Source organism: Tachysurus vachellii, chromosome 9 (assembly GCF_030014155.1).
Source record: "Tachysurus vachellii isolate PV-2020 chromosome 9, HZAU_Pvac_v1, whole genome shotgun sequence".
Classification (NCBI taxonomy): Eukaryota; Metazoa; Chordata; class Actinopteri; order Siluriformes; family Bagridae; genus Tachysurus; species Tachysurus vachellii.
Window position 1 is genome coordinate 4,979,398 of NC_083468.1, and position 9,333 is coordinate 4,988,730.

The 9,333-nt window shown below is 41.0% G+C and overlaps 1 protein-coding gene across 1 annotated transcript in view; it reads right to left on the reverse strand.

The window, feature by feature from the left end:
* Positions 1 to 8,107, reverse strand: part of insyn1 (inhibitory synaptic factor 1) — a 90,833-nt gene extending 82,726 nt beyond the window's left edge. Inside the window, exons 1-3 of the mRNA XM_060878550.1 lie at positions 7,616 to 8,107; positions 6,804 to 7,163; positions 5,670 to 6,149 (exon numbers count right to left, since the gene is read on the reverse strand). Of these exons, the coding sequence (XP_060734533.1) occupies positions 5,670 to 5,813 (144 nt within the window). The 5' untranslated portion in view covers positions 5,814 to 6,149; positions 6,804 to 7,163; positions 7,616 to 8,107. The remainder of the gene's footprint in view (positions 1 to 5,669; positions 6,150 to 6,803; positions 7,164 to 7,615) is intronic.
* Between the last annotated feature and the right edge of the window lie 1,226 nt (positions 8,108 to 9,333).

Sequence of the window (9,333 nt, forward strand, 5' to 3'; positions counted from 1 at the left end):
CTTACATTCAGCTGGTGTACCTAACTACAGATATCTGTCTGTATCCAAACCTCTCATTTTGAAATGTTTTATGCCTGTTCATACTTGACGCTCCTGACAAGTATTTTTGACCTTTCGGGAAATAGCTGTATCTCAGATCTTTAACCTTTTTCTACCATGAGACAGAAAAGATCTAAGGCTGCCTGTAAAAGTGTAATTACATGATATGCTTGGTAGTAGGTGTGGCTGAGAATGTGATGTTCTAGAGATAATTATTAGTAAGTAAAATTCATCACGTCTGTTCTATTAGGGGTCCCGCTATTGTATTTTAGTCTTTCTTCTCTTTCTCTTCTTCTCTCTCTCTCACTATTTGTAGGAAAATGAAGGACCTTTTCCATCTTACTCACTGGGAGTTCATCTCCGAGACCATTATACAGTAGTATTGAAAAAAGAGGCCCATTATTTACGTGTTAATGAAATGTATTGATTATTCAATGTGTAACTACTGCAACCCCTACAACCTATTTGAGAACATGTTCATTGTAGCAATAACAACAATTACTTATCCTTTAACCACAAGAGACTATTTAACTTTAGACGTGCCATGCAGTGTCGGAGTCCATCTAAACATAATAGTCGTAGACAAAATAACAGGCTTGTTTGGGCTATAAATGGAGGATTGTTTTCATACATAAGTTAAAGAGCTGCATTTCTTGGGCAAAATAGATCAATATACAATTAATATGTTTATTAATGTCCCTTTGGTCTTGTTATGAACATCATTACTTATGTAGTGAATATGCTTGTATTTAAGCAGAACCACCTGCAAATGATGCACTTTCATTTCCATACTGAGAGTGCTAATATGCAAGTAATCCCACTGCTTCCATTCTGGATTGAAGCAAACGGATGTACAAATTTAACCACTATTATTCCAAGTAATTCAAAACCAAATTCCTAAACCAGATCACTGATTTTGAAGTATTCCCATATTGCATTTTGCTCAGCATAAAAAAAAAAAGTATAAAATATCTTTGTTGTTCACATCAATGCGATCATCAAGGTATAGAAGTTACTGGATATCAGATGAAAGCACAAAGAGAGCAGCAAAAGCTTGTGGTTTAGCTACTGTCAGCGGGTTAGCTCTCACCGTGACTGTCTGGTCCGGGGGCAGTGTCCGTGCATTGCTGATACCTATGCTCATTCTGCAAGGTCACAAATATCACATAGCCTACAGAACAAACTAGTCAGCTAACGTTAGCTTGCTCAATAGAAGCTCTTGTTTTAAACTCACAGTGAAGTGCATGCCTCATACAGCAGGACAAACGTAGCTTTCTTTTAGAATCTCTGCATATCTCAGGCTAAATAACCAACTTTAGCTATTTAGCCAATTTATTTAACCTGTTTTTTTTTTGTTGTTTTTTTTTAAGTTCACAAAATTTTCATCATGTCTTATTATTTATTAGCATAGTGTCTAGCCAGTACATTTTAGCAATGCCTAGTCTATACAAAATGATAAATCAGCTGACGATCATAACATTCTCTAGATTTACACATAATTATTAATAAATGCCTTTAATGTTCAGCCAAACTTTCTTATTCCTGTTTGTTTACCTTCAGTCCTGTCTGTCATACTGAATTCCGACGTCTTTTCTACAGTGTGCAGTATGATATATGTATAAAATATATAAGATATAAGATATAAGATATATGCCCTAGCAGCGTATATACAGTATACATGGCCAAAAGTGTGTTTTTTTACCTGACCACCACACCCACTTGTGCTTGTTTCAATTAAATTCAATTCAACATTATTTATAAAGCACATTTAAAATCCGCCTGAGCTGGCCAAAGTGCTGTACATAGAGATAAAAGAAAAGGAAAAAAGAAAGAACATAAATATAAAAGAACACATACAAGTTACCAACAATTAAAAGCACAGGAAAAGAGGTGTGTTTTTAACATGGATTTAAGTTCAGCAAAAGTAGAAGCAGTTCTGACTGATGGTGGCAAGCCATTTCACAGCTTAGTGCCTGCTACTGCGAAAGCTCGGTCTCCTCTGCGTTGCAGACGAGATCATGGCACCAGTAAAACATGACCATTTTGGGATCCAAGTGATCTTGAAGGATTGTACATAACAATCAAATCAGATAAATATTTGGGAGCTAGATTATTGAGAGCTTTGTAGACGAATAGCAGAATCTTGTATTCGATATGGTATCGGACAGGCAGCCAGTGCAAAGAACGTAGGATTGGTGTAATATGGTCTCGTTTGCGGCTACCTGTGAGTTTGCGGCTTGTTTAACATCCTTTTCCAAAAACAGGCCCCTGATTTGGAGTTAGTTAGTTCCGCCTTTTCAGCTATAACAGCCTCCAATCCTCTGGTAAATTTTAGCCGTCGACTTTGTACTCAGGTAAACCAGAGATTAGAGATTGAGTAAATGTACCTCTTTTAGCAAAGACTTTTTTCTTTCATTGAAGCAATGAACAATAATAAAAGATCTAGTCTTGACCTTTTAGATAGTTGTGTTGCAAGTGGCTGAACGGCAGCGACCAAATTAAGCTCTCGTAGTGTGTATTGCAGTAGCAGTGTAGCAACAAGAGTAGATTTCTGCCATGTGTGAGATTGCACACTCTTCCAGAATGGCAGGCTTGATGACTAACTCCCAACTGCTTGTGTTTTTTTATGTAAGTTACCGGCTGAGTTGCATAAGTCTTTGCTCTCACTTTCGGTCTCTCCTACACATATACATACAAACAGAGGCTTTATTTTCTTTTTTTCTTTTTTTTTTAAAGAAAGAAGGGACATCTCATGTCTGAAGGGACATTTAGGTCAACAACAATCTAGCCATGCGGTTCTGTCAGGCATTCGGTCAATATTTGGTCAGCAACATAGAAACACGTCTTTAAAATAGACAGAATACGGACTGAGGCTCGAATATGGTTTAGTAGTATCCCCTTGCCGCATACACACATGTATACAGACACACACATACACATCACATGTATATCGTTGAAGGTTCACAGGCAATATCGTCTTGTTTATACGCACGCAATCATTTATCAACGATTTACCTGACGCATGCGATACATCTTAATCCTCATCTCGTATGGAAAAAGATTAAAGATTTTATGGAACATTAGTAAACGGTACAAGCGATGAACAAGCAGCCCATGGCTGTAACTGCAGTCAGGATGATGCCACGGTGTCATCACCCGTACAGCAGGCAGGATTTGTCAACTATTTCTCAGAGTGCTGCATTTTTTTTTAAACAAAACATGTTTCTGTCTATTTATAGTCCTTATGCATATGTGAAGTGGGTGCGTGTGCAGGACAGTGGCTAGCTCTGGGGGTTTATAAATAGCTAGAGCTAGCATTATTTCCACTGCTTGCATCCGATGATCATCAATCATGTTAACGTCTGGAGAGTGTCACGGCGGTGTTGTACAGTGAGCTGTACCGTGGCCTTTTTCCTCTCTTGACTGAGACACACTTTGGTGAAAGGGATGATGGGATGCAGAGGGGATCAGAGTGACAGAGTGTAGATGGAGTGTGGAGGTCCAGCTGCCTCAGGGGGTCCTACAGGAGGCTATGTGTGATTGCTGAATAGAGAGTGGCATGCAGGTGATAAAGTGACTGGGGCACATGGATAGAATGATAGAATGATATAGAAATTTTAGATAAAGATGGGATAGTTCTCCTGAGAGTCTGTCTCTTTCTGTTTCTGTCTGTTGCTTCCACACACTATTTCTTTCACCTTTGGTTCCTTTTTATTAAGCTTTACAGCATCTTGCAGCGAAGGACAGAACAGAGTCTAGGACAAGCAGATCTTATTCTGACATTCAGGGTCAGACATGCTTTGTTATTCTATACAGACAAACACACACACACACACAAAATCCAATCTCTTTTTCATGTAGAGTAAGTAGCTGACAAACACCTACACAGCAAGACAAAAAGAAGAATCGACTCCTTTCATTTTGGCTTCTATACCTTGAGAGATATTCACATTATGCCTTTTCACATAAGCCATATGAACTTCCTTTTCCATAAATGTTATTCTAACACCTCCATTACAGCTCTAAACAAACACTCTCACATCTACTTATCACTTTCTCTCATGCGTGAATGTACACACACACACTCGCACAGAAACACACTTTGTTTTATGATCAAACATAACGACACACAACATATTTGTATTTTTTTCCCACACACACATACAAACACACACAATGGAATCTTTTGATCTTGTTTCCATGGCAGTTGGTAGAATACAGTAGGAATCCAGCTGATAGCAAAGTGCTTACATAACGATTGCTGAGCCAAATCCTACCTAGAACACCTCAGTTCTCTACCACCATATCCTTATTGCACATACTTCCCAGCCTCATATTATGTCTGGTATAAAATCCAAACCCTTTTAGCGAATCAATGTACACAAATCCTCACATGTGGTCAAGTCACAAATGAATTCATACCATTACAACAAACACTCACTTGTCCCTCACCCTATGAGTCCAGACCTTCACCAACACCCTTCCAGTCATCCCGGAAATGATCAGCAAATCACAAAGAGATAGAAGGACAAACGCTTGTACGCAATCATAACCAGGCAAGTTATGACCTCTATTCTATCCATCTGGATGTGCAATGTTAAGAAACTCTTGATCGATACCACTGAGATGATTTCAACCCATCTGGCCATATAACAGTCTCACTAATTGACCAGAAATTTTATTCTCTGTAGGGCAATATTTTACTCTCTGTTTTTTTTTACTTTACCTGGCAAATAATGCTAAGTACGTTATATGTGTAAGAGTACTTTGTAAGAGATTAGTTTTGGAGTTGAGATGTTCCTTCAAAGTACAGTGTAAAACAGAGAGTGGTTTCCAATCTACATCCTCAAGTACCTCTTGTTTGTTACCTGTTCAATCACAGTGAAAGTTTGAGAAAAAAAACAACTAAACAGGCAAGCAAGGGGCAAGGCAATGGGTAGGCCAGGACCAGAGTTGGAAACCACTGATTTAGAAAATACTTTTAACGTGATTTGTGTTTTGGTTCGTTTGGTGAAAGGGAAATATTACCTGGAAAGGTCACCTAGAGTAGTCAACAATTGGATCAGGGTTAGGGTTACGGTTAGGGCTAGTAACCCTAAGTCAGGGTTAGTAGTCAACAATTAGATCAGGGTTAGGGTTAGGGTTAGGACTAGTAATCCTAGGTCAGGGTTAGTAGTCAACAATTGGATCAGGGTTAGGGTTAGGGCTAGTAACCCTAAGTCAGGGTTAGTAGTCAACAATTGGATCAGGAGTGTTTGTTAGAGGACGGACCAGACAGACTGAGGTACTCCTGGATCAGGCCTTGGAACTGCTAATCTAGAAACCCTTCAACAGCTGAACCTCAACCTAGCTTACAGAATATCTAAACCAAATCGCAGAAGTATCTGCGCTTTTCTGTACCCATTCTGCAAAATGTAGAATGAGAAAAGAGTAATGTTGGCTTTCTTGTTTACCTACAGACACTTTTAGATGCTTATCAACTTGCCAACTAGACCAGAGTGCTTAAAAATTTTTCATTTAAATCATACATACAGAACATGGCTTTATAATATCTGTGCAATTTTGTAGCTTGTATATAGGATGATTCAGAAACCCTCCAAAATCCCCCTACAATTCCAAAGCAGTCTTACCTCCCGCAGCTCTTTGGCCACATCTTTGAGCTCTATGAGAATACCTTCCAGCTGCTCGATCACCATCTTCATGTGGCTGCGGATGCGCTCTCTCTGGCTGGGGATCTCAGAGGGTTCCTGGGCAGGAGCTCGACTCTTGGACATCCTTCACAGGCGGAGCAGGGGTGGGTGGGCGGAGGGCTGAGCACGGGGGCAGGCCGAGCCGCGGCCCATGTCTGGGGCCACCAGGAGCCGCAGTGCTACTGATCCGATCACTGATCCGATCTCGGGCTCGGGCCACGCAGGCAGGCTCCAACATCTTAAAAACACCCGCAGAGCCAGAAAAGTTGGTGGGGCCTGGGCACAAGCCTCCTCCTGCACAGCACTGTGGGATGTCCAAGAGCTCCGCAGGAAGAGGACGTTAGAGAGAAGAATGTAGGAGTCATTTAAAATGTCTTAAATCCGAGAAAGTGTTGAAAGGTTTGACCAGGTACATGGAATCTAAGACAAAAAAAAAGTGAAAATGTGGAAAAAAGACCAGGTTTTATTACATCCTGTATTTATGACAATGTATGCCTTTATAGGCCTAATTCTGTTCCCACTATCTATATAATAAAGTTACCCTATGTCTAGATCATATTCAACTAAATATGTGAACAGAAAGAAGCATGATGTTTGTCAATGGTCCACTTTGAACACCCACACAAAATCCCGACCAGAAGGAAAGACCCTATTTTTGAACAAAGCTCTGCGTTGGAAATTATTTTTGCTTTTAAGGGGCTGGCAAGGCTAATATTTTCTTGCAAAATTCCTGCTTGTTTATCTAATGTCTTTTTGTATAATTTGAAAAAAGGCAACAGATTTGAATAGAGGAGATTTCCCAAGACCCCCAGAACCCGCCTACTTTAAACAAAGTATGGGTTTAAGACATTTAAACCAAACAGAGAAAACTAGCACTCAGATTCAAGGTTATCTTATACAGTACCTTTCTAAAAAGCAGCAAGTCAGATGTTTGCAGAATGCAACCCTTTCACACAAACTGTTCAGATCTGTCCATTCTCTTTTAAAGAAAGGATTGCATGCTTGGCTCTGTGTAGGTGTGATCTGCAAAACCTAATTTGTCTACAGATCATCAGCAAGAAAAATTATACTTACATTAGGATCCCTCTGAGGACAAGAATGATGAAGACTTTTTGGACGAAGATGTGTGTATCCCACTCCAGCCGTGAGCACCATTAGCATGTCTATTATCCAAAATCTCTTCTAATGCCTCTCCTCATGGTGATGGAACTGTGGGTTTCCAAATTCTTTACAAAACTCTTAACATTTTTGCTTTCTTTTCAATTCCATCTAAAAGTGAATGGCATCCTGTCGACATGGAAATTGTTTCCCTACGGAGAAATGCTGTTTTCTTTTCTTTTTTATTTTTTTCAGAAGTGGCCAGAGAAGGTAAATCCCATATCTGTTCCCCGAGGGTGATTGAGAGGAGAGGACTGTTCACTCGTCACATGGCACCTAAGGAGACACGAAGGAAAACAGTTCATCCTCTTTCCGTCTATATACCTATCTATCATTGACATAGATTTACCTACACTATCTCACTTCTTTTGCTATCTTTCTTTATCTTTTTCAAAAGCAACTACCCAACTTTTTTAGCACCGGGATGACAGGCAGTGCAGGCAAAAAGACAAGAAAAAAAGAAGATTTCACTGCTCCGGCCTCAGACAGGAAGAATGGGTCCTATCACAGCAAGATCAGGTGGAGACATGGAACCAGAGCGAAGCCTAATTCTGTCTCTTTCTCCAAACGAGGCAATAACTGAGCTCCATACCCCACTCCCTCTTCCTGCCAGCACTTTTGCAGAATACCTCGTTCTGTCTGACACTCAAACACATGCACACACATACACTCATGCTCTTTTCTCCTCTCATGCTCTGTTACTGTATCTTTTCTACACCCTCCCATACCTCTCTGTCTTTCCAGCCAGCAGGAGAATTCCATCTATCAGCAAGTAGAAGCAAGAGACAAGGCACAGGAAGGAGGACAAGAAGAAGATCAAGAGCAGCAGCACGGGACTCCCGTCCTTCGAGGAAGCTTGTGTTGCTGCGGTGACGGCTGATCCACGATGTTGGGGCTGCCGACGCTGCCTCTGTCTCCACGGCGACGCCTCCCCTTGTCCGTGACAACAGCCTGGGTCTGAAGAAGAGACGTACCCTCTGCCTTTATGTTTGATCCCTGTAGCTCAGACACACATACATGCACACACAATCATTGTTTCTCTCTCTCTCTCTCTCTCTCTCTCTCTCTCTCTCTCACTCTCTCTCTCTCTGTCTGTCTGCCTCTCACTCGCTCACGCGACACTCTCTCTCCGTCCCTTCCTCTCGCCCCCTCACTCACTGGCGGATGTGGGTTGCTAGGAGCAGGAGTTTATCGAGTGGCTCAGGTGGCTGCTAGAATGACTCTCGCTCTCTTTCTCTCTCTCTGTCTCTCTCTCGCTCACCAGTCGTGATGGGAGGAGCCAGAGAGTTTAAACAGACAGCAACAGCTAACAGTATCTGCTGAGAGCACAGCCTCTATCTCTTTCTCTCTCTCTCTGCTCTCTCTCTCTCTGCTCTCTCTCTCACAGCCTCTCTCTTCCTGCCTCCCTTTCTGCCTCCCGTTATCCTGAATTCACTGTTCACTCTGTATATCCCAAATGATGTGTTTCTCCTTCATGCCTCACATCAGATCATCCATATTAGAGTAAAATATTCTATTCAGTAACTTCCCCCAATGGCAAAACCATTCCCAAACCATCTCATAGTATATATTGCCTGCATGCCACTTTTTTTTTTTAGATTTACACTTTTTACATTCTACTTACCATCATTGACTAACATATCAGGTATGCCTGACTTTTTGACAATTTGTCATTTTAACAATCCTCTTATTGACCACCTATTAAAAAAATCAATAGAATCAAATGACCATGGGCACATATTGTGGTGAGGCAGGGCAACATTACTAATGATATAGCTAGAAACAAAATAAAGTTGAGAGCAGCCTGTGATTAACTGTCCTGTCCACTGCTCTTTAATACTGCAAACGTTCGTAACACAAGCTGAAAAGAGATAGATAGATCAAAAGAGATTCCAATAGAATTGTATGGAGTTGTCAAGATTAGGAATAGGATAGCTATAAAGATTAGCATCGGCCTGATAAAAGGGGTACGGTGTCATAGAGGTTAGGTCAGGTTTGGGTTGGTGTGGTGGAAATTTCTAATCTAAAGATGTTTATAAGGCCTTGTTCTTCTATGCTTTTACCTTGTATCTGTAGTGACTAGAGCAGGGGTGGCCAACCCGCGGCTCCCGAGCCGCATGCGGCTCTTTGCCCGGTTTCATGCGGCTCTTACGTTCATATCGAAGTTTGTATTTGTGTATTTTTAATATGCGTGTTTGCTTCGCTTGAGTTCAAGGTATTTTCGTCAAACGCGCATGAAAACACCTCAAAGTTTTCCAGTAGGAGTAAGATTATTTGAGTAAACAATTTGTGTCAGGTTCGCTCTCAAAATGGCAGGCAAAAAAAGGTGATGGTCAAGTGTGCCCATGTGTATGATGTGGCTCTTTGCGGTAACACAGTAAAAAATGTGGCTCTTGGTCTCTGACTGGTTGGCCACCCCTGGACTAGAGACTGACATTGTCATCGG